The sequence below is a fragment of the Ziziphus jujuba genome, chromosome 9 (assembly GCF_031755915.1).
Source record: "Ziziphus jujuba cultivar Dongzao chromosome 9, ASM3175591v1".
Taxonomy (NCBI): domain Eukaryota; kingdom Viridiplantae; phylum Streptophyta; class Magnoliopsida; order Rosales; family Rhamnaceae; genus Ziziphus; species Ziziphus jujuba.
Window position 1 is genome coordinate 8822268 of NC_083387.1, and position 24674 is coordinate 8846941.

The 24674-nt window shown below is 32.7% G+C and overlaps 3 protein-coding genes across 3 annotated transcripts; 2 read left to right on the forward strand and 1 right to left on the reverse strand.

Moving 5' to 3' along the window:
* Nucleotides 1-1426: 1426 nt before the first annotated feature.
* LOC107426698 (V-type proton ATPase subunit a3) lies at nucleotides 1427-10751 on the forward strand. The gene is made up of 18 exons (XM_016036941.4): nucleotides 1427-1747; nucleotides 2641-2685; nucleotides 3155-3274; nucleotides 3364-3471; nucleotides 4003-4113; nucleotides 4234-4407; nucleotides 5040-5177; nucleotides 6754-6861; nucleotides 6960-7067; nucleotides 7195-7343; nucleotides 7547-7700; nucleotides 8112-8272; nucleotides 8369-8575; nucleotides 8776-8959; nucleotides 9051-9134; nucleotides 9223-9416; nucleotides 9892-9951; nucleotides 10232-10751. The coding sequence occupies exons 1-18, from the start codon at nucleotides 1613-1615 to the stop codon at nucleotides 10434-10436; spliced, it is 2445 nt and encodes an 814-aa protein (XP_015892427.2). The 5' UTR covers nucleotides 1427-1612; the 3' UTR covers nucleotides 10437-10751.
* A 559-nt stretch (nucleotides 10752-11310) lies between these two features.
* On the reverse strand, nucleotides 11311-13617 carry LOC107426701 (cysteine protease RD19A). The gene is made up of 4 exons (XM_016036944.4): nucleotides 13086-13617; nucleotides 12845-12964; nucleotides 11977-12223; nucleotides 11311-11839 (listed from the first exon to the last, which is right to left on the reverse strand). Exons 1-4 carry the CDS (start codon nucleotides 13557-13559, stop codon nucleotides 11556-11558), a joined length of 1125 nt encoding a protein of 374 aa, XP_015892430.2. The 5' UTR covers nucleotides 13560-13617; the 3' UTR covers nucleotides 11311-11555.
* A 5802-nt stretch (nucleotides 13618-19419) lies between these two features.
* LOC107426699 (purple acid phosphatase 2) lies at nucleotides 19420-23261 on the forward strand. Its single transcript, XM_016036942.4, has 8 exons — nucleotides 19420-19872; nucleotides 20033-20233; nucleotides 20425-20536; nucleotides 20836-21065; nucleotides 21669-21807; nucleotides 22222-22442; nucleotides 22594-22715; nucleotides 22815-23261. The coding sequence occupies exons 1-8, from the start codon at nucleotides 19678-19680 to the stop codon at nucleotides 23002-23004; spliced, it is 1410 nt and encodes a 469-aa protein (XP_015892428.2). The 5' UTR covers nucleotides 19420-19677; the 3' UTR covers nucleotides 23005-23261.
* The last annotated feature ends 1413 nt before the right edge of the window (nucleotides 23262-24674 follow it).

The following is a 24674-nucleotide window of genomic DNA, read 5'->3' on the forward strand; positions in this document are numbered from 1 at the left end:
TTAGTTTCCTTCTCAGTTACTTTTTTTTTTTTTTGCAAGTGCTGTGATGCTATTGCCGCCGAGGGGTCAAATAAAGTAAACACGAAAAAGAAAAGAAGGGGTAAAAAAGGAATGAAGGGTTAGATGTAAAATGAACCACCGATTTTAACTTTTTGTTTGAAGTGTTAGAGATGAAAAATAAAAGGTTATTTTTTTGTTTTGTTTTTTTTTTTTTTTGGCTAAAAAACAAAAAAGGTTATTTATGTAATTATGGGGGAGCCTCCGAAAATTGTAAACGGCTATTTCATTCTGCTTTTTATACATATTATATATTATAGACACTTCTGATTATTTTCCCTATTTATTATTGTTGAGTAAAATTATAATCATATATAATTTCAGTCAAAATTGAGATATTTATGTTGCTTTCGTGTCTGCATTGGAAAACAATGTAGATTGTAGAGCAGATCTTATATTTGGGAATTGGTCTCATTTTTTTTTTTATTTTTTTAAACAAACTTAAAATGGATCAACAGGTGTTTCACACGTTTGCAGATGTCCCCATTCTTCTTTAATGAATGATATATATATATATATATATATATTTTTTTTTTTTAATCTTCTTTAATGAATGATACTCGAAATGTTTTACTACTTAAAAATTGGTGCTACCAGCCAAGCCTCCACATGGGCTAAAAGGATATTCTCACACCCCCCTCCCCCCCCCCTTCTCCAACCAAAATAATTAATTAATTTATTTATCATGGTTTCTAATTTATAAAAATCATGACGAAACGTTATTTTTGGCTGGATGTTTTTGAGGGTGTTATTTTATGTTAAAAATAGAAAAAAAAATTTTGAAGAAGGGGAATGCAAATTCAATAATTAGTAGCAATATCTAGTTTTTGTTTTTTTTTTTTTTTTTTAGCCTAAAATTTTGTTACTACCCTTTTTAATTATTATTCTTCTTTTATCTTTCTTACTTTTAATGAATATCTAAAGTTTTAATTCTGAAATCTTGTCAATCCTTCATTAAAAATCAATTGAAAACAAAAATTACTTTGAATATGATTATTAAAATATATATATATATATATAAAGGTAGAACATCCAAATTCATAAAAATTACTAAGAGCCATATTAATAAAATAATAATAACAATGAGAAATTGCTGTTGTTTGTTTGTTTGTTCGTTTTGTTTTTATGTTTCTATTTTTTTTGGTAATTAGCTTTTAATGTTTTTACGATTGATAAGATTCGGTAGAAGTTAGAACCGCCACTGCTTAAAAATATGTTGCCGGGGGGGGGGGGGGGGGGGGGGGAATTCGCAATTTAGAAAAATATGGTGGCAAAAATTGAAAATTACAGAATTGAGAAATTTCCGGCAAGAAGAGTAGCTGAATAATAATTACAAAAAAGAACAGAAAAGAAAAGAAAAAAGGGGGTAAATATATATATAATTAAGAGAGAAGAAAGACGTGGAAGCTTGTGGCGCTGAGGAGCGAAAGACATCTTTCTCTCAGTTCCGCGAGACAGACAGTGATTGATCTCATCTGGTATCCAGTGAAGAAGAAGCTCTGTTGAGAGCCCTGAATCAGTAAGAGAGAGAGAGAGAGAGAGAGAGAGAGAGAGAATGGTGGGTTGCTGTCCACCGATGGATCTGTTTCGGTCGGAGTCGATGCAGCTGGTTCAGCTCATCATCCCCATCGAGTCCGCTCACCTCACCGTCGCCTACCTCGGCGACCTTGGTCTCCTCCAGTTCAAAGATGTACATTACTTCTATCTCCTTCTCTCTTTCTTACCTAATTTCCAATTCTCAATTTCATCTTTGGATTCATTTATTTATCTATTTTTGTAATTGGTGGTTTGGTTTGCTGAAAAACCCTAGGATTGCTAAGTTTGTGAGGGGAATCACGATCGAATTTTGATTTGTTCTGATTTTTTTTTTTTTTAGCAATTAGGGTTTTAGCTGCATCACTTTAGGATTTTGAATTGATGCAGGAATTCTTGGTTCGTGGTTGATCGATGAGTGATGTTTTGATTGTTGGATGGTGAAGGGAGTCAATGTCGGTTAGTTAGAGAGGCTTTGAGTTAGAGAAGTCACTTGAGAACTGTCTCAATTGAATTTAGTCTTTTTTTTTTTTTTGGGGAGGGGGTGTACAAATTGATGTATGGTTACCCTTTTTTGGGCTATCAATTTGCTGACCATTACATATTTTGGCTGTCCCAAATGGGAAAAAGAAATAAATTTTGGCAATAGTTAGCTTTATGGGTGCACCTGATATATTCAATCTTTTGTCTCTAACTAAGTTACAAGCTTCATTACGGATCATGGCATAGTTTTGCTCCACAAATGAATGGTAGTCTTTGAATGAGTGGGGAAAGAAATAGCTATCGAGTTAAGGCTTTAGTCAATAGAAGTTTTGCTGTATTGGTGTCAGTTAACTTTGATTGTAAAAGTGAGATACAAAGATTCGAGATGGTTCTGCTGCAATGGGATCGTGAGTGATAAAACAATACTCATGATAAGGGAATCTTATCCAACTTTATGCATGGAAATATTTGTTTCTTGAACTTGCAGTATCAAGATAAGGAGAAATAGAGGCGTTCATGTTTTTTTACTAGTTTATAGTACCTAATAATTCCATCTTTTTCTTTCAGCTCAATGCAGAAAAGAGCCCGTTTCAGCGGACATATGCTACCCAGGTGAATTTTTGCGCTAACCACATTTGTATTATGCATTCTAGATGTTATTTTCATTTATTTGCTTATTAGTAAATAGTTCTTTCCGTCAAAATTAAGATCATAAGATCTAGCAGTAAAAGAAAGAGTATAAAGTTGTGAAGTGTGTTTAAATACTTTGCGTCATCTTAATGAACACTGAATCTTGTCTTCGAACTTGTAATATACGATTCAATCTTATAGGTATTTGGCTTTTATATGATTATCATGATAATTTAGTTATTTTTTTGGTTATCCTTTTTCTACTATACACAACCACTAATCTTGGCCAGTAAATTTAGAAAGACTTGCTAGCTTGGCCTTGTTTGGGTTATTATAAGACATTTATGAACTGTCATTCATAAATTTATTGAAATTCTTGAACCAGGCATTAAAAAATTATATTTTAAATATGTTTTTTGTCATTATACTCATTATTCACTTCTCCATAAAGATTAAAAGAGGTGGAGAGCTGGCACGCAAGTTGCGTTTTTTTAAGGACCAAATGTCAAAAGCAGGTTTCTCTCCAAAAAAGTCTGCACCGCATGTTGACATCAGTTTGGATGACCTGGAGGTATACCTAGATATTTGGTACCTGAACAAGAATTTTTATTATTTTTCTGAAATGCTGTGTGTCTTGACAGTTTCCATGGATGTATGTAGGTTAAACTTGGGGAACTTGAAGCAGAGCTGGTTGAAATGAATGCAAATGGAGAAAAGTTACAACGATCTTACAATGAACTTGTGGAATACAAGCTTGTTCTGCAGAAGGTACAGATTCTTCAGCATTCTTGATTTGTAAATAGTCACTGAATTTCCATTTCCATGCATTAAGTACTATGAGGGGATGTGGATGCCTATAATTCGTCAACTTGGATAACCTTTACCCTGTTCTTAGTGCTAATCTTTCCCTGTTAGGATAATTATGATGATAAAAATTAGTAAGATAGAATTAAAGTTTCTATTTTTATTTGATCAACCAGCAAACAAGAAGAAAACAAATTTGATGGTTAAAAGTAGGAGAGACGATAAGAAGAAATAAAGCAAATACAGCTGAATACAAACTCCTAGCTACTTAAAAATGTCCTTAAATAACGCTATTCACTCAGCTGAAATTTTCACATATTGATAGCTGAAACTTGATAGCTTATTCTTATGTCCTCTACACTTCTTGTATTACTCCAGTGACAGTAGAAGATTTCCTTTTTCTTTTTAATGGGATTTTATGTATTTATTTGTATGGTGACATGAACTGTAACATGTGACTTCCAAACTGAATGAGGTTATATTTTGGTCTTTCAGGCTGGTGAGTTTTTTCATTCAGCTCACACAAGTGCCATTGAGCAGCAGAGAGAATGTGAATCACAACAAGTTGGTGATGCATCGTTGGAAACGCCCTTATTGGTGGAGCAAGTACAGATTTCATTTTTTATTTTTCTATTTTTCTATTTTTTATTATTTTTTTATTTTCTTAGTATTAACCAAAATCTTTCACTTGGTTGAATATAAATTTTTTATTGGGTTGTTGTGAAGGAATTGTCTGCTGATCCTTCAAAGCAAGTAAAGTTGGGGTTTCTCACTGGCCTAGTTCCTAGGGAGAAGTCTATGGCATTTGAGAGGATTCTATTTCGTGCTACCAGGGGAAATGTGTTTCTAAAGCAAGCTGTAGTAGATGATCCTGTTACTGATCCAATTTCAGGAGAGAAGGTGATTACTATAGTTTTCCTGAAATATTTAATTTCTTAAAAGGTGGGAGGGAAGTTGGCAACATCACATGTTGATTATAAGAATACTATAATAGAACTTATACTCCCCTCCCTCAACAGATCAGAAAATTATTCAATGAATCTTTCTTTAAACTTGGAATCTTGATCAACATTTTTTTTTAAAAGTGGATCAAGAACCTCAGATACCAAAGAACTGGGTATCAGGTCAGTTGTAGGATTTTGGTATGATTAATTGAACCAAGGCCTTCAATCTGCTACCAACTGAAATCATCTCATGCATGCGAGTTTACCTTTGTTCATCCCTGCATAGTTCTTTGAAGATTGGAGTATATGGTGATTGCATTGTATGATCATTATTATTATTATTCTTACTATGTTTTTTGGGGGGGCAAGGATTTTATGTATTGTTATATGATAAAATTCCTACTTCACATGGCGTGATTGAAATTTGAGAAAAATTTCTGAACACCGTAGATTTATCATATAATTTGCAGTGTCATAAGTCAAGATTATTTTTTAAAATCATAATGATCGTTGAATTGTGAACTCAATTTCATCTTAATTTTATTTGTCATGCCACATTTTTTCTCACCTTTGAATGTCATTATGCAGGTTGAGAAAAATGTTTTTGTGGTTTTCTATTCTGGAGAAAGAGCAAAAACCAAAATTCTTAAAATATGTGAAGCTTTTAGTGCAAATCGCTATTCTTTTGCAGAAGATCTGGGCAAACAAGCTCAATTGATCACTGAGGTATCGGCTTTGCTTTTGCTTGAATTATTTGTTATCATCTTATTCAAATTTATTCTTATTTTTCTTATCAATTTCCTTAAGTTATTATCTTCTTCTTCGTTTCTTTTTCCTCCAAACCTCAGTATTACCGCATCTTTATTGTTTTGTTGAATATAACTAACGTCATCTTTTGATAAATGTGCCTCTCTTCTTATCATTGGGGTTGTAACTTTAATATTCTATGATTCTGTTTGTTCTTAATATTTGTAACTTGTTGGTTCGTAGATGAAAATTTCTGAAATCAGTATTGATATCACTTACTAATTACTTTAAGTTATAATTGCTTTCAATTCTTAATCAAGTTAGCATCCACTGCATTGAAGTTGTGAACTTCTTAGTTCTTGGAGATCAACATACCAATCCTTTTTATTACATTACTTAGAGCTCTTGTAACAAAAGAACCTATTTGAGCCATCATTAAATGTTGGTCGGTGAGATGCATTCTCCTCTATTACCATTATGCTGAGTGCTAGAGTTGATAACACAACAATTTTGTCCTAGACTAGATGTATGCAGTTTGTTTTGGGGACAGCAGAGAAAAATTGTTCTTTATTTTTTGTTTACTTATGTATTTAAGTTTGTGAGGTTTGCAGTAGTCTCTCATAGATAGTTAACAGAAACCTATTAACAAAGCCATTGAATTGATCAAGTTAAGCTCTGGACAAAAATATTTTGCAGAGCACCACTGAATAATTATGTATAAAGATTTTATTTTTTTTATTATCTAAATGAACCTTGGACCGTGGCCCCAGTTGCACCAATCCACTCACTGCATAAACTGGTCGGTAAAATTTCTTGTTTGCTGGAATCGTTGGATTTCTTTAGGTATTTTTGTTGTAAATGACCTTTAGATGGCCTTTTCTTTTAAAAAAAAATGTTATGTATGTTTCTTAGATTTCAGCTCTGAACTGTGATAGTTAATTCTTGCATCAAGTTTATGTATAAGAAACAAGATTATATGATAATTTAAATATATATATATATATATTTATATGAACTATGAATTTTATGACTGTTGAATGGCTATTTAGGGTACTAGAATTTTTAAGAAGGTCTTAACATTTAACTATGCATTTAAGTGAGTAGGATGAATAGTAGGCAAGCTTCTGTTTGGGATTATTTTTTTTGGTGAAAATTTCACAACTTAAACCACATTAAAGGAAAGAACGTGTGCATATTTCCTTTCTTCAATTGTTTCATAATAAGATAATCTTCCCTTGGTAATCATTCACAGCAAAAGATTATTTAATCCTTTTGCAATGGTGGTTGCTCATTGGGCTATTGTTTATTCAGGCAAGTTTTAAAAGCAGGTTTTAATGAAGTGGCTGAATATTGATTTGTTTTCTATTGTGCTTAGAATTTTTGTTTCAGGATATAATGTTACTTTCTCATGCCATGAAAACAGTTGTTTTTTCTCATTACCTTATTTGTTGCTTTTTTTTTTTTTTTTTTTAAAAGGTGAATCACTATTTGTTACACGTCAATCATTAGACAGTGCTTTTTCACTCCTGTATGATGTCACTTCTTTCAAATGCAGGTTTCTGGAAAGCTCTCAGAGCTGAAGACTACTATAGATGCGGGACTGCTGCATCGAGGCAATTTATTACAAACTATTGGAGAAAAATTTGAGCAGTGGAATACTTTGGTGTGTTTGAATTTCCTTATGCAGAAGACAGCAATATAATTCATTTTGACACTACATAATATATAGCTATTTGACAATGTTTCTTTGAACATGTGTAGGTGAGAAAGGAAAAATCTATATATCACACTCTAAATATGCTGAGCCTTGATGTAACAAAAAAGTGTCTTGTGGCAGAGGGGTGGAGTCCTGTGTTTGCAACAAAGCAGGTATGTTTACCATCAATCTCCAATGTTTTTGCATATATCAAACAATTTTCCCCAGCTTTAGTTTTCCACAATGACATAGAGATTGAATATGCTATTCAAATTTTTAGTTTGGACATGATAATTGCAGATCCAGGATGCATTAGACCGGGCAGCATTTGACTCTAACTCGCAAGTGGGAGCAATTTTCCAAGTTTTGCATACAACTGAGTTGCCACCTACTTATTTTCGCACAAACAAGTTCACTTCTTCTTTTCAGGAGATTGTTGATGCATATGGGTCAGTTTCACTCCAATTCAGGCTCTCCTGTTTTATTATTATTATTATGATTATTATTTTTATTTTGAAGGAAACTTGTGGGCGTTGATGCACATGCATTTAAATATATGCCCTCGAATGCCAAATTAGATATGGAATTTTTTCTTCTTTCAAGAAAGAAAATACACTTCATCCTAAAATATCTTAGTTCAATATAATTGCAGGGTGGCTAAGTATCAAGAAGCAAATCCTGCTGTATATACCATCATTACATTTCCATTTCTTTTTGCTGTCATGTTTGGTGACTGGGGGCATGGAATCTGCTTGTTACTGGCAACATTATATCTCTTAGTCATGGAAAAAAAATTTTCCAATCAGGTAATGTTGACATATATTTGTAAGCTCCAATTTTTATACATCCAGTGCAGACAAATAATAATGAGATCATATCCATTCCAGAATTTTGATATTTCTTCATTTGTTCTATTTCTCACTAGCAAAGTCTAGTAAAAAAATTATCCACTAGCAAGGATTTTGTCAAATAATCTACAAAGTTTTTTCCTTCTGTCAACTAATCTACGCATTTTATCCCTTCTTTATTATGATTGTGTATGCATTATGTCTGCCTTTCTGTTGGTTAGTGTAGGTTAGGTCCATGTACCCATAAAAATATGTGAAAATCAATTATAAATATCTAGTTTACGGTGGTTATATCAGGAAGCAAAATATTTCTGATTTTTATTCTATTTGTCTTTTGGAATCTAAAGAAATGTGCTTTTGGATTTGCAGAAGCTTGGAGACATCATGGAGATGACCTTTGGTGGTCGTTATGTCATTTTGTTCATGTCACTTTTCTCAATTTACACAGGTTTGATCTACAATGAGTTCTTCTCTGTCCCATTTGAACTGTTTGGTAAGTCGGCATATGCCTGTCGCGACCTTTCTTGCAGGTATGTACTTAAGCTTGTTTCTGTTTACTGAATGAAGTTCTGTCTTCTATGATTGCCGAATATTTTGTAACCGTATATTTCATGCTTCTTTTTCAGAGATGCTACTACTGTGGGCTTGATTAAAGTGCGTCGCACATACCCATTTGGGCTTGATCCTGTATGGCATGGTACCCGCAGCGAGCTGCCATTCCTCAACTCTTTGAAAATGAAATTGTCCATTCTTCTTGGGGTGACCCAAATGAACCTTGGTATCTTATTGAGTTTTTTCAACGCCAAGTACTTTGGAAATAGGTTGAACATTTGGTAAGTGATCATCTTGGGACACTTGATAGCATTTCTAGAACACTCGTAATGACCACCAGTTATGTACTGTATATGTGGATTGGTCACAGAACGATTATGAAGTTTGAGTTGCCTCTGCAAATATTCTTATACTATCTGCTGCTTCTGTTGCCTTTGTTTTATTGTGATTATCTTGAACTTATTGTAGCTGCAATTTTCAGGTTCCAATTTATTCCCCAGTTGATATTTCTAAACAGTCTGTTTGGTTACCTGTCTGTTCTCATCGTTGTGAAGTGGGTCATTGGTTCAAAAGCCGACTTATACCACATAATGATATACATGTTCCTTAGTCCTACTGATGATCTGGGTGAAAATCAGCTCTTTCCTGGTCAGAAAACTGTACAGGTACCCTGTCTATTGCCACATTTTATCTAATTTTGACTTTTTTCGTTTCCAAGTCAAATAACATGTCAAGTTCTATGTATTTTATTACCAGCTTGTGCTGCTATTACTGGCCCTTGTTGCTGTACCATGGATGCTGGTTCCAAAGCCATTTCTTTTGAAAAAGCAACACCAAGACGTATGTTTTTAGATACAGTTTCATTTAAACTATAGCATTTCTTTGTTTTTAGTTTTTTGTTCCAATCCTGATAGTCATGTTACTACAGAGGCACCAAGGCCAATCGTACACCTTAGTTGAGAGCACAGAGGAGGCCTTGCAAGTGGAGTCGAATCATGATTCTCATAGTCATGAAGAGTTTGAGTTTAGTGAAGTTGTTGTACATCAACTCATACACACCATAGAATTTGTCTTAGGAGCAGTCTCTAATACTGCTTCCTACCTTCGTTTATGGGCCCTAAGGTATGTTTCTAGGAACTTGAAGCTTTATATTAGTACTGGCCTTCATTGTAAACTAACGGCAACTACATATTTATTGAGAGTAATGGTGCTTTATGGTGGAAATGTTGAAATAAAATATTGTCTAGCTTGGGTTAATTTAAACTAAAACCTCTATAAAGTTGTTGTAATATTGAGTATTCAAAACGTTTCATGTTTTGTCTGATGTTTCTTTGTGAAGTTCTGTTGCTGGTTAACATTTTTGTCTACTAAGCATGTCCCATTCAGAAACATGTATATAGTTTTCCGTTGATGACCTTTGCAAGATCCGTCATTAGTGCTTATTGTTCAGTCTCCTACAAATGTATTGACATTGTGGAAAGTAGCATTGCACTCGAGAATTGCCATTCCAAATTTATCATTAGAGTCTAATTCTGCACTTTTATATTGCTTCTTTTTATTATCCCAACTTAATGCATTCCCCTGTGTGTTTTTTCAGCCTTGCCCACTCGGAGTTGTCAAGTGTGTTCTATGAAAAAGTTCTCGTTCTTGCTTGGGGGTATGTGAATTATTGATGTTAATTTGTTCTGAATATTCATGAATTGAGGCCTCAAGTCCAAAATTTATATTAACTCTATGTAGAGAATGACCAATGAGCATTGGATGCATTTCTTATTGAAGGGCTAATTTCCATTTGTTTCAGTCACCAACTTGCTCATTGGATTATTCCCTACATCCGATATATTGGACCGAGGATCTGACAATTTAAATTTTACTTGGCTGCCTGATTGTGCATCTGAAATAGAAACGAATAACACTCTTTTTTCTGTAAATCACAGGTATAATAATATATTTATTCTCATAGTGGGAATCATCGTCTTTGTCTTCGCCACTGTTGGTGTTTTGTTAGTGATGGAAACTCTCAGTGCTTTCCTACACGCATTGCGTCTTCACTGGGTGGAGTTTCAGAACAAGTTTTATGAGGGGGACGGTTACAAGTTCTTTCCATTCTCATTTGCATTGATTGAAGATGAGGATGAGTGATGCTCCAAATGGAATAATAGGCCACTGTTGTGAATTTCGAGTGTGGATATAGGGGTATGGACCTAAGTTGATTCTTTCATTTGAACTTTGGCAAGAAGGCAATTGGAAATGCACCTTGTTGGGGAGGGAATTAACGGAGCTTTTCAGATTGAGTACACCTCCCCTTGTGCTTGTTTATTTGTTATTGATAGGAATAAGTAGCTATTTGGCCGATTGCTTGATTTGTGGTAGCTTTATTGGCCGAGTGTATTAATAAATTTCTTCAGTCAGCTTTCTATTTATATTATATATAATAATATTATGATGTTTGTTTCATTTCAAACAAAAAACAAAGGAAAAGTGAAATTATATATTTAAATGGTTCCACCGTAATGCGAACGGAGATTCTTAATCTTGTGCTGTAAAACTAGTGTAAAGCCTGGGAGCCGCGTGGGCTCAATCTTGGTTTTTTGATGTTTTCAAATGATAGTTAATTTTATTTATAACATATATATATTTTTTTTAGTACTTGCTCGTTCGACATAATTTTGCCTCACTGTAAACCAGTCAAAAGAAAATATATTATAAGCGATTAATCAAGGGTTTGTCTTGTCTCAGCTAATGCATAATTATATGCTTTACCATAATCAAATTCAGGGCGATTATAAGCTTCTGATTTATGTAGTACTTTTTTTATTTTTTTATTTTTTTATTTTTACACTAAGGCATGTATTATAAGCTTCTGATTTATGTAGTACTTGTTTTGATAATTTGGAACTCTCTGAATGAAACAATTTAATGTGAAAAATGCTAGCAGACTGGACCTATTTAGACTGGGGAGGTATATGGTTAGGATGATGTAATTTATGGGGAATTATTTAAGAGCTTTCAACCCTGCATCTTAATTTATGTTTATTAACCAGCCACTTTCAAACAGGAATCTTTGACATTGTAATACATGTTCCAATCTCCAAAGCAGAGTAAAAGCTAGCTCACCACATAAACTTAAAGTAATACTTAGTGTTTTAGACGACCCTAATAATACATGCCTTAAAAGGTTTCTGGTTTGGTAGAAATAGAAACTCACAGATAAAAATATTTACAGTCAATTTAGAAGGGTTGGTGAACTAGGCTGATTCTCTAAGACTTGTGTGAGGTAGTATGAGCAGCTGCTACAGTCGAGACCATGGAGTCCACACCACAGATGTTGCGGCCTCTGCAGATTTTGTAGTATCCATTCTCTCCCCATGTCTCTCCCCACGAGTTCTTTATGATCCAATATGGCTTGTCCTTCATCCTGATGGGAGCGTAGCCAGCTGAACCATAACCCACCAACAACACACCATGATCCAGTCTCTTTGAGCATATGTATGGGCATGAAACTCCTCCAACGTATGTCTGCATGAACACTGCATTGATGGCCACTGGAAACAACCAAAGCAGAAGAGTTAATTTCGTCCATTATCAACCCACATTTTAAAGTCATGAATTTTTATATTTGTTTTAAAGTGCAAAAATGAACTTCTAGATAATATTGATTAATCCGAGGCAAGCAATTTACCTGCAAGAGGACCATTTTTCACTAGATTGGCAGCTATTTGGTCCTCATCAAGGGAGACAACACTGAAGTTGGCAACTGATGCTGCGATCTTGGTCTTATCAAATTTGCAGGTCCCACGATCAGTACCAGTGTAAGGATAATCCTCTTCTCGCATAAGTCCACCAGCTTTAAGTGTGTACTCAAAGGCACTATTCATGAGTCCACCATTGCATCCAGAGTCGCAGGATCCTTTCTCTTCTGGATCACACTATATGTGAAACATAGCAGCTTAAATCAAATGGAGATACAACTTGTAGGAAAAAATTAAAGATAGTGCCTTTCTCTTGGTGTTATAGTATCACATGCATTGGGTACACACTACACAGATTCACAATCTTTTACAATTAACTTCTAAAGATATGTAATTCCAATAAAAAAAAAACCTTTCCACCAAAACAGATTAACTTCTCTATAACTGAGAGAAATTTCTTCCTACATGTCGTGTCTTTGTAACCCAGGAAGCTTTCTATATGCAACTAAGAATTCCCTTTAAAATCAAAGATCAAATTTTTATGGCGTTTCTACACTGAAATCAAGAAATACAGCATAAGCATTCATCAGTAGTTATAAAAACAACTCCGCACAACATACACTACATATAATGTTGAAATTCTAGTACAAGCATAATTTACACATTACCACATCACTCCATATTTGTGATTTGGACAAATACAAATTCCGCAGACAAAGGTTAATCAATCTCACTAGAAGCTACTGAAGCGTATAATGCGTCACAAACATTGTACATGACAAACACCAAAAGGCCAAGACACAGAAAAAAATAAAAAATATATATGTTAAATTAAGAGAGAAGAAAAAAAGACCAAACCTCATGATCACAGTCCACAAGCTGTTGTTCGCTGAGGCTGGCAAGCTCTCCAGTGGCAAGGAAGTGAGCACCTTCTAAAGCACCTGTAGTGCTGAAACTCCAGCATGATCCACATGAACCCTAATCCAACAAATTAAATCACTATCAATTAATTTACCACAATCTAATTCAAAAACTAAAAGACATACATATATAGATATATATACACAAACAGAAATAAAATTACATACGCAAAATATACCTGATTTTTGACAGGTCCAACGGCTCCATGATCTCTCCAATCAAAATCCCCAGGAAGATTGTCGGTAGGTAGAATGGGAGCCTTGTTGGCATCGGAAGGGAGTCTGAGGCCGCCTCTGAGCCCTAGCACGGTCCTACGAAATTCATGTGGGGTAAGATCGGAGAACTGAGTGACGCCGTGAGTGGCTGACGGGTCCAACTTCTGATGACGCTTGGCTCGGCGAAGGTTGTTGTTGAAAATCTGGAACCTATAGTCATGCTCCTCCTGGCTCGCGTAGGATTTTCCATACCGGCGCTTGAACAGCGAGAAGTGGTGCTCGGCGCCGAGCAGGAGATCGCCGTCGCCGGAGCCGTCGACAACCTGCCTGATCAACGGCTGGTCGTTGGATTCAGCGGCCAGAGTCTCCGACGAAACATAGGGGACGAGCAGCAGAGAGAACACGACCAAGAGAAAGAGACTCCGAATCCGATCCATCTTCACAAAAATATAAAAAGAATGAATGAACGAATGAAACGTACACAGTTCTCCTAACAGCTCTTTGAGCGCCCTTTTTATAAGCTGAGAAGCGCCGAAAGTGGGTATCCAGGAAGATTTATCCAGTGCGATACATGTTAGGTACTTGAATGAATCTCTACCGTTGATCACGATTACAATGTAGTCAAACGGATACTCCGGCGTTAAATTTTTATGTCACAACGTAAGTGCGGCACAGAAGATAATTTATTGGATTTGCTTGGGGGAGAGGGCAAAGGAATAAGCCAATAGGGAAAACACAAGTGGCAAGAGTGGAGTGTTGGAGTTGAATGGTAGTTGTTCGGTTCTGTGAGTTTGGTTTGGCTTGGTTTTATTATTATTATTTTGTTTTTTAAAAAAAAATCAGTTTAAAATTTTTTTGGGGTGGGTGACAGGTTATTCTCGTGGGTGTTTGATTGGAAAGTCCAAAAAGAGAATAGCGGAGAAATCTGAGTTGGAATGGCAGTTAGATTGAGATTTGGGATTTTGATTTGGTTGACAAATTGTGGAATGTGAACGGCAATTTGTTCTGTGATTAACCGTTTTGGAGGTCATACAAATAATAAAATACAGTTGGAGTAGTTTTTTTTTTTTTTGGTATGAATCTATTGCATTGCTTATCCTGTAACAACGGAAACAATTTTGGCACTCCTTGTGGAGATGCGTGGAAGATATGTATTGCCATTCCTATTCCTATTCCTATTCTTTTTATCTATTCATTAATTGGGTATAGATGATTTTCTTTTTCTTTTCTTTTTTTAATTTAAAGAGAAAAGAATTTAGGAGTGATTTTAAGTTTATTAACTTCAATTAATAGAGTTGAGACTTCATGTCCCAAAAAAAAATAAAAAAAAAATCAATAGATTAGAAGTCCGGTTGGCATTTATTGAAAAAAAATAAAAATAAAAAAAGCATAAGCAAATAGTGACAATTAAAAAATCAAGATGGTGAGATATGCCATTTGATTATCAAACCGCAACTTAAATTTGTTTTACTGTATGATTAAATTTTTTTTTTTTTGATTCATTGTATTTTTCTTTTTTGGAACTTTATTTATGAAGTAATAATATAGAAACTGATTAAAATCAATTCGTGTGTACTACAAGTTAATTTTGCTATAATCTCGTGCTTTTTCTTGTTGTTTGATCACATATATATATATATATATATATATCAAAACTATTTAGTCTCTAAGTTGAGCTCACCAGCAAAATATTAAAAGAAAAAAATTTATCTTCTATGGACAAGCAATGTCTAATAACTAGACTCAAATCATGACCTAACTTCCTATCTTTCTGACCGTACAGTATTATTCATATTTATATAGTATTTGGCCAATATTTTCCACTTAAGTACCCATTTTCAACTACAAATACGATCATTAACGGTGCAGCCATGAATGAGGCCCAACTCTCAAGTCCAGGCCTGCCCCTAGTACATATGTGATATAGTATAAGAATATATATATATATATTTAAAAATTATAACAATGAGAATTTTTTAATTTTTTTGTCAAAAAATAATGGTAGTTGAATAGAGAGACAAGGTTGAGAAAATTGGTTTTTTGTGTGATCCTTTGGACCAGTAAGTCCGTCTACCATTTATCCTTATTTACATCATTAACCGATAAAGATGTTTATAAGATTTTCTTTCATTAATAATAATAAAAAAAAAAGAGTTCATATCTTATACAACAAACACTAGAATAAATAAAATTAATCCAACGTTTAATCCTATGTCACAAACAAGATTGTGGTTTGGGAAATAAAAATTAATTAAGAAAATAAATTTTAAACAGAAATGACTAGATGCATTATATATATATATATATATATATATCAAAGATGTCCAATATAATAAGACCCAAAAGTATGTTTTAGAGAGATACAAGAAATAGATGGTGTAAGTATCTAAGAATTCTTTTTCGATGACTCTCACGCGTGTTGGACTAGTAGAAACAAAATAAGTAACAAAGCCTTCAATTTACAGCATTATATAATTTACATCTATAAATAATAAGTTTGAGATCGATTCCCTCCCTCTAATCTCATAACTTTTTCTTTTTTTTTAATATTATCTATACATCTAAAATATAACTTTTTTCTAGTCTCCGTTTTTTTTTTTTTTTCCCATGATAAAAAGTTGATATATGTATTTCTTTTATTTGATTTAATAGTAAAAATATTGATAATACATCTTCAGGTTTTAAATTCAACTAAACATGAACAATATAAATATTCTTAAATTTGATTTAATGATAAAACTATTAAAAATGCATTTTCAGATTTTGAATTCAATCAAATTTGAATGAAATACACGCTCATTGAATTAATAATCAAGAAATAAATTAGCAAAAGAAGAAAGAAACAAAGTGGTTTTTCTAAAATTTATACTTCTGAAAGAGCTTTGGGGCCTGAGAATTAAGAAAGCATCAATATTTCCTTTTGAAGAAGCTGGAGTATAACTGGTTCCTTGTATCTAATGGCAAGTACTAGCACTGAGTAGAGCAATTGACGTAATTTCCCATTTTTTAGATATGTGCCCATTAAGAGTATTTTGTTTGACTTCCCACTTTAAATGGCAAGTACTAGCACTAGTAGAGCAATTGACGTAATTTTCCATTTTATAATATGTGCCCATTAAGGCATTTCTAAATGAGTTTTTTAAAATAAAAAAATATATATATATTTTTTAATGATAAGGAGCATTTTTTAATATAGAGAGAATAGAATTTAAAAGGTTTTCAACAGTACTCTTTATATAATATTCTTTGTTTTAATGTTTTTTTATAAAGATTTATTGTTATATTTGTTTCTCTCATTCTTTATTTAAATTTTCTCTCATTATTGATAATTAAAAAATAAAAATTAATAATTAAAATATAAAAGTGATTTAAAAATTTATTTCAATATTAAATTAAATTATACAATATTCAATATAAAAAATGAATTTAACTTTCAAATCCACCTTTTATTTTAACTTTTAAAATATAAAATAAATTAGAACACATTTTTCAAAAATTTGCCTTTTTAAAATAAAAAAAACATAAAGAGAATAAGAAAAAAAGAAGAAGTTCTTGGCTATTTAGAAAAAACTTTGGCCATTTCCAAATGCATATTTCAACTTTTTAAATTCCGATAACCGCACTCCTTATTATTAGTGGATGGAATTGATGGTATAGGCAATGCCATTTCTCATCACATTAGTTGATATTCTTAAAGTCAAAACAATTTGTGCTCGTTTATGACTGGAGAAATGTAATCATCTTGCAAAAGTTGATAATATAATGCTAAAGGAATCTTACAAAGAAAATAAAATATAAATTAAAGAATAAAAGATTGGATATAATATAATAAACAAAAAAAAAATAATGGTAGTACCATTAGACTATCATCGACATAAAACTTTTCTAATAATCAACAATTTTTTTTATAATGCATTCGAGAAGTCCAACAATTTAATCATATACATGACCCAATTATTACTCAAATTTATAGTATTTTATCAAAAAAAAAAAAAATTTGTTATATGTAGATGAAACAGTACGACTATGTGATCTTTTTTTTTTGGCTGAATTATGTGATATTATGTAATGTACCATACCAAAAGTCGATCAAATTTATGATAAACATCGTTTCCAAACAACGTTGCTCTTATTTCTTTTTTTAACATCCTTTCAATAAAATTTATGTAATGTACTATAATTATATCGAAATAATTATGGCAAAATATTTTTTTATTAGAAAACTAATATAAGATCAGATCTTATTATATAATATGAGTCACGAAATTCACGAATGGTTTTCTTTTTTTGCTTTCCATAATGATTTGTGACAAATATGAGCACTATTATATAGATTAATTGTCCAGATCAATGTGCTTTGGACATATTCATCTTTGATAAGATTTATTTTTGCAAATCACTCTATTTAACAACTATTTATTTTATTGATAAACTATTTAATAGTATTTAATAAACTATTAATTGTGTTGAAAAAAAAAAAAAAAACAAAGTATCATCTTTTATATAAAGTTGCTTTCTTTTCTAAAAGCCAATCTCTCACAAACAAAAGTGGGAGGAGCGTGTGATGTTAAATGCTGACCGTTTTTGATGAATATGTGGAATGTTTTACTTTTTGGATGAAATATGTGGAGTGTGCTTGCCTTGATATTTGAATATTGCGCATATAGTTGAACCAGCACAAACCATGTGACACATAACTGAAAAGGAAATAATAAAAATTGGAGCATCAATTCCACATGAAAGATTAAGAATTAAGTTTCAATGGCATCGGATGCTTAGCATTGTGTTCTCGTGTGAAGCTTCTATTAAAGTTCGTCTTTTTATCACACCCTTTGAGCAAAATACTACAAAATGAGACATATTATAATACTACTGACTCAAAATTAGGCATACCAAAATATTAAAATTGTACCTCTTTTTGGCCTATCACGTGAATTGTGAGCTGTGTGCCTTAGAATTTGTATGAAACTAAGCATGGATATATATTGTCTTTAGTAAACACAAGCTAATGACAAAAGCATTTTTATTATGATTTTATAGATAAAGTATTTTATACAGAAACATTGTGTCATATTATTAGATAATTTTCAATAATCAACTCTGTAAACAATGTTAAATCAAAACATGTGGATTGAAAATATCTATAAATATATATATATATATATATATATGTATTGAATGTATAATTATAAATGATTTGTTATACTGAATCACTTTTTAATAATCATATGCAAAAGTTTTTTCTTCTCATAAATGTCCTAAAATACTTTTTCAAAAAAAAAAAAATGTCCTGAACTATAAATTCTGCATGCCATATATATACATTTATATACAGTATATATAACATGGCTATATATCGAAGCACAGTCACATTTTCCAATAGGAAAAGAATTATTAAAAAAAAAAAAAAAAAACACGTTTAATCATTGTCCCATAGGAATTGGGATATAGAATCAATGATATATATTTTTGGACTCAAGATAATAATTGTTAACATTATTTTTCGGACACTAAAATCTGGGACGCTACCTATTTTTCGCATGTTCCCACCATGCCATATCCACAGCACAGCCTTGGATATGCCAGCTTTATAATTTTTTTCTTTTGGTAAAAATGTCATCTTTGTATTTTTTTTTTTTTTTTGGGTAAAAATGTCATCTTTGTAATTATTGCATAAAAAAATTATTCCTTCTCATAAATGTCCTGAGATTCAAAAGCACGGCCACATTTTCCCATAGGAGAATGATTAAAAATAACGCATTTAATTATGGTCCCACGAGAATTGGGACATAAAATCAATAATTATTATATATATATATTTTGTGGGATTTAAGTAATAAATGTTAAATTAAAAAAAAAGTAATAATTGCTAACCTTATTTTTCCATTTTTTTGGGTTGAGTCTAAACCCCATTTTTCTTTTTTTTAACATGTCACCCACTTTGCCATATCCGTATCCAGGACAAATCCAGCATATGGAATGCCATTCCTTTATTCATCCAAAAAAAAAAAAGGTTTTTTATTTTTATTTTTATTTTCATTTATTTATTTTTTTACGGAGTCAAGTCAAGCTGTATGGGTCGTCATCATTATTTTCCACATTTCATTTTTCAAATTTATAATTTTTTTGGGCTGGATCACGATTCTTTAAACAACGTTTCATGACCGCAAAGTCAACTTTATAGTAAACAATCCTTTTCTACGAAAAAACAACTGTGTGTTCTAAAAATAGAAAAATATTAGCCTTGCATTCCTTGAATTTGACAACTGGGTGACAAGTCCAACTGTCCAAGGGAAGGGACAGAAACTCATATTCTGAGCCGTGATGGTTGCACTCGTTGACATTTAATCTGTATATTCGTTTAGAGCTTTGCATATTCCCCTTTTATTTCCAGTATAACCCACAATAATTATCCTCCTGATGTGATTAAATATTGTATTGTCAGTCATGATCACATCATAACTATATATATATATATATATATATATGCGAAGAAAGCTCAAGAGGAGGTGTGTGTGGGTTGGTTGGGATTGAGGATTAAGAAGGTAGGCCAAGATGGGTCTGCCAAGGTCTTCTCCTTTCTCTTCCATGGCCGTGCTTGTTTTTGTGCTGGGTTTGGTTCTAAATGCGGCAGTTCTTTGTAATGGAGGCATAACAAGCACTTTCGTGAGGAAAGTTGAGAAAACTGTTGATATGCCTCTCGACAGTGATGTCTTCCGAGTTCCACCTGGCTATAATGCGCCCCAACAGGTATATAATCTTCCTCCTCTGCCTCTTAAGAATTCAGGGTTGGAATTCCTTCATGATTTTGTTATACTTTTTGGAATTAAATTAATGGGTAGGATAGCAAATTTTGATTTTCGTTATGGGTTTCCATTCTTTGATATGCTGGTGGTGGTCTGAAATTAAGGTTCACATTACACAAGGAGACCATGAGGGGAAAGCAGTGATTGTGTCATGGGTCACTGTGGATGAACCAGGTTCAAGTAAAGTGCTTTACTGGAGTGAGCATGGCAAGCAGAAGAAGCAGGCCAAGGGCAAAGTCCTAACCTATAAATTCTACAATTATACTTCTGGTTACATTCATCACACCAGGATTACAAATTTAAAGGTAACTTTTTTCTAACTTTTTATGAGCTTTTTGTGTGGTTGCTAGGTTGTTCCATGATTCCTCTGTTTATGTCCTGTTTTATGATTGATGAAATATTTACCAATAATCTGAATTGCTAAAGTAATGGTGGATGAAATTTTATCCAATTACTTTGTAATAATTGAATTTGAATCTGTTTCTTTCTTGGCCAGTTCAATACTAAATACTACTATGTGGTCGGGATTGGTCATACTGAGAGGAAGTTCTGGTTCACAACACCTCCAGAAGTTGGTCCGGATGTCCCTTATACATTCGGTCTTATAGGTAAGTTTTTTTCCTGTAATCTCCTCAATTTCATTTTTTCCTCTATAGTAGCAATTGCCAAATCAAACTATATTTCAATCAGAAGACTGTGCATAAGTTGCCTTGACTGATAAAGGGTTTAAAACAAAATCCATTTTGTTATTTTGCAAGTCCAAAGCTTGGGACTGGCTAGTTTGGGAAGCGTTCGGTGAAAAGAGTCGAACTTTGGGAATGTTGATTTGTGTGTACAAAAAGGAATTCTGCTGATTGTTTTTTCTGTTTACATGCAACTATATCTTTAATTTGAAACTTATTTGCAGGGGATCTTGGTCAGAGCTTTGATTCAAATAGGACACTTACTCATTATGAATTAAACCCGCAGAAGGGGAAAACTGTTCTCTTCGTTGGGGATCTTTCTTACGCAGATAACTACCCGAATCATGATAATGTCAGATGGGATACATGGGGAAGATTTGTGGAGAGAAGTGTTGCTTATCAACCTTGGATATGGACTGCAGGGAACCATGAAATTGATTTTGCCCCAGAAATTGTAAGCTTCTCATAAAACATCACATATCTTGTTGAATTTATACTTTTTGCACTTTTCATTTGTCTTTAGTCTTAGATGAGGTTATCTGATCTTTATCCACTTTGATATTCTGTCTCCATGAGATCATCTTGTTTCTAATTTTTGTTTTCCATGATCTTGTCTGTCTTTAAATTTTGCAGTATAACTGTTAGTATTAACCACTTCTTTACCATATCTTAAGTCCTTAACAGAAAGGTAATCAAATTATCATTCTTGGCAAATAATATATCCCATTGTCTAAATTAGCTGCAAGAAATTTTTATTTCCCTTGGCAATCTAAGAAAGAAAGAACTTCCTATAGAAAGCTTGATGGTTCAACCATTTTTGTATGGGCTTGAAATGAAATAGGAATCTAATATATTTTTCAACTATGATGATATGATCGTTTCATTACTGTTCTACTATTTACTTTATAAAAGTCATTTCTTCACATACAATTTGCAAATCCCATAAACTCTTTTTTTTTTTTTCTTCTTCTCTCGCTCTCTCTCCAAAGGTTTGGTCCCGACCAGAATGCAGGACGTTTCTGAAAGTATGTTTCTAAATGAAGAATGGTTTTTGCAGGGTGAAACTAAACCTTTTAAGCCTTATACTAGCCGGTATCATGTCCCTTATAAAGCTTCGGGCAGTACTGCTCCATTTTGGTATTCGATCAAGAGGGCTTCTGCTTACATCATAGTCTTGGCTTCATATTCAGCATACGGTAAAGTTACACATAGAATTTTCTTATCATATATTCACACAAGCAACATGGTAGGCATGTTTGGCAAAATATAGTTTACGATAGCATCAGTGAAGAATATCTTAGAGCCTAGGATTTGGTCTCCCTTTGCTATTGGTATATGAAAATCCCGTTCCTTTTCTTGTATGCACATTCTGGTTCTTATTTGATATTGTTATTCTGTGTATAAGGCTTAAAACTCGATTTACAGTAATATTTTCTCTCTCCGTTTTGACTTCTGGCGTTAACATAGCATAGGAACCTGATGTATACAGTATTTGATACGAAAACCATATGCACCCCTTCATCGTAGTATATACATTTTCCTTTGCATTAATAATTGTTGACGGCTTGAGTTTTCCATGGCATTAGTTCACTGATTTTCTTACCTTTCAGGCAAATACACTCCTCAGTATAAATGGCTTGAAGAAGAGCTACCAAAAGTTAACAGGAGCGAGACACCGTGGTTGATTGTTCTAATGCATTCCCCATGGTATAATAGCTATAACTATCATTACATGGAAGGAGAATCCATGAGAGTGATGTATGAGCCATGGTTTGTCAAGTACAAAGTCGATGTGGTATTTGCTGGTCATGTCCACGCCTATGAAAGATCTGTAAGTGCTTTTTATATATCTATTCGGATGGTATAATGCTGAAACACAATTTTTAAAACCTACTAATTGTTTCATCATCCTTCGTCTTCGTTGAAGATTTAAATTTCTACCGTGCCTTGTCACTTGTCAACTGACTTGTTTATGATGGCAGGAACGTGTTTCCAACATTGCTTACAATGTCGTAAATGGTATTTGCACTCCTGTGAAAGATCAGTCTGCCCCAGTATACATAACCATAGGAGATGGAGGAAACCTTGAAGGCTTAGCAACCAAGTAAGATCAGTATAAAATAAAACAGGATTGATATTTCTCTTATCGCATGCCTCACAATTTCTTAACACATTTAACTCATTCTTTTAATCCGTGATGCAGTATGAGTTATCCACAGCCAGGGTACTCTGCCTATCGTGAGGCCAGTTTTGGTCATGCTATTTTGGACATCAAGAACCGAACCCATGCTTACTACAGTTGGCATAGAAACCAAGATGGATATGCAGTGGAGGCTGATTCATTGTGGTTTTTCAACAGATACTGGCATCAAATCGATGATTCTACAAAATAACTAACTATTGCTTGGTGGAATAAACAAGTTTTTGTAGTATTTTTGAATTAAATGCAACCTGTTTGTGTTTGCTTACTGTCATAGGTTGTAAGCTCTCTTCATTCCTTGTTGAAAATGTATGGAGGGCACAATAATTTGGCTGATTGAATTATGTTTCTAGGAAAAACTGATTCAAGAAGCATGTAAAAATAAAGTTGCTATCAAAATGCCACATCTTTGACCATCAATTAATACAAAATACACATTGTTTTGCATTATTATTATTATTATTATATATATATATATATTTTTTTTTTTGCGTAGACATATAAAAACTAGTTATATATGTATGTAATCTTTCTCTTATTTTGTCCCGGATCCGCCTTCATAAGCTTGTATGCACCTGTTGTCCGGTTTTTATGTGTTTCCAACCAACAGATAAAAAAACTGGTTTAACAAAGAATGGAAACCTTTGGGAAAGAAAAATCCACTTGATTTGTAATAGATGTCTTCTTGGAAAGTTAATATGCCCTATGTACTATACCACTTGGAAAATCTACCTTCTTATTCTTTTGTATTCCCAACTTTTTTTTTTAACGCACTGTAGCAAATAAGCAAAGCAAACAAAGGAAACCGTATATTGGACCACCACGACCAAAGTTGTTTACACATCAACTACTTTAATGTTTCAGGGCTTTAAGAGAAAAAATAAAAATAAAAATAAAAAAAGGGGTGGTTGCAAGCCCACTGCCATGACCTCCAAAATTATTGGAATTTATTAATTCATCCAATTATGATTTCCCGTTAAAATATGACCTTATATTTATAAATATGCAAAAGTTTTTCTTCTCATAAATGTCCTGAAATACAAACCCCGCATCCCATATATATATATATATATATATATAAAACATGGCTATAAATTGAAGTACAGTCACATTTTCCTATAGAAAACGAATTATTGAAAAAAAACACACATTTAATTATTGTCCCATAAGAATTGGGACATAAAATCAATAATATATTTTTGAACTCAAGATAATCAGTGATGGTCCTAGAAAAGTTTTTTGGAGGCACCGTTAAATGGTTAAGCATTAATTATTTTTTAATGTGTGGTTTGAAGAAATAATGACATAAAAAAAAATGTAACAAATTTATCTATTTTAAAGGCTAAGAGCATCATTGGGGACTCCTAAAAAATAAATAGTATTTTTTATATAATAGAGAGCATTTTTAAATATAAACAGTTTAACTTTAAAATTTCTTCAACAATACTCTTTATCATATTTTTTATTTTTATTTTTTTAATAAATATTTATTGTTATGTTCATTTTCTTTCTTTTTTGTTTTTTGTTTTTTAAAAATAAATAGTAATTAAAATATATTAATATAATATAGTAATTTTGGAATTTAATAAGGATTAAATAATATTAATATAATAAAGAGTGTTTCTAATTTTTCAAATTTAAAAAGTCAAATCCACACTGTATTTTAAAAAATCAAAAATAAAAAATAGATTGGAACTTATTTTTAAAGGTTGACTTTTCAAAATAAAAATCTATAATGGATAAAGAAGCCCTTGCGATGTTTTAAGAGACCTTTTTTACAAATATTTGTTGGAGCATGATCCTTTAATGATCATGAAATGAATATTTTATTTATAATTGCTTTTCCATAACTATTCTAAATTT

Bases quoted from the DNA above. Each gene is read 5' to 3' on its own strand.
- LOC107426701 (XM_016036944.4), bottom strand. From the start codon at position 13,559: ATGGATCGGATTCGGAGTCTCTTTCTCTTGGTCGTGTTCTCTCTGCTG. The intron at 12,965-13,085 runs GTATATTTTGCG...TTGTTGGATTAG, and splicing joins TTGGACCTGTCAAAAATCAG to GGTTCATGTGGATCATGCTG. The intron at 11,840-11,976 runs GTAAATTGCTTG...GGTTGTTTCCAG, and splicing joins GAAAAATGGTCCTCTTGCAG to TGGCCATCAATGCAGTGTTC.
- LOC107426699 (XM_016036942.4), top strand. From the start codon at position 19,678: ATGGGTCTGCCAAGGTCTTCTCCTTTCTCTTCCATGGCCGTGCTTGTT. The intron at 19,873-20,032 runs GTATATAATCTT...TCTGAAATTAAG, and splicing joins GCTATAATGCGCCCCAACAG to GTTCACATTACACAAGGAGA. The intron at 22,443-22,593 runs GTAAGTGCTTTT...TTATGATGGCAG, and splicing joins TCCACGCCTATGAAAGATCT to GAACGTGTTTCCAACATTGC.
- LOC107426698 (XM_016036941.4), top strand. From the start codon at position 1,613: ATGGTGGGTTGCTGTCCACCGATGGATCTGTTTCGGTCGGAGTCGATG. The intron at 4,408-5,039 runs GTGATTACTATA...GTCATTATGCAG, and splicing joins ATCCAATTTCAGGAGAGAAG to GTTGAGAAAAATGTTTTTGT. The intron at 8,273-8,368 runs GTATGTACTTAA...CTTCTTTTTCAG, and splicing joins TGTCGCGACCTTTCTTGCAG to AGATGCTACTACTGTGGGCT.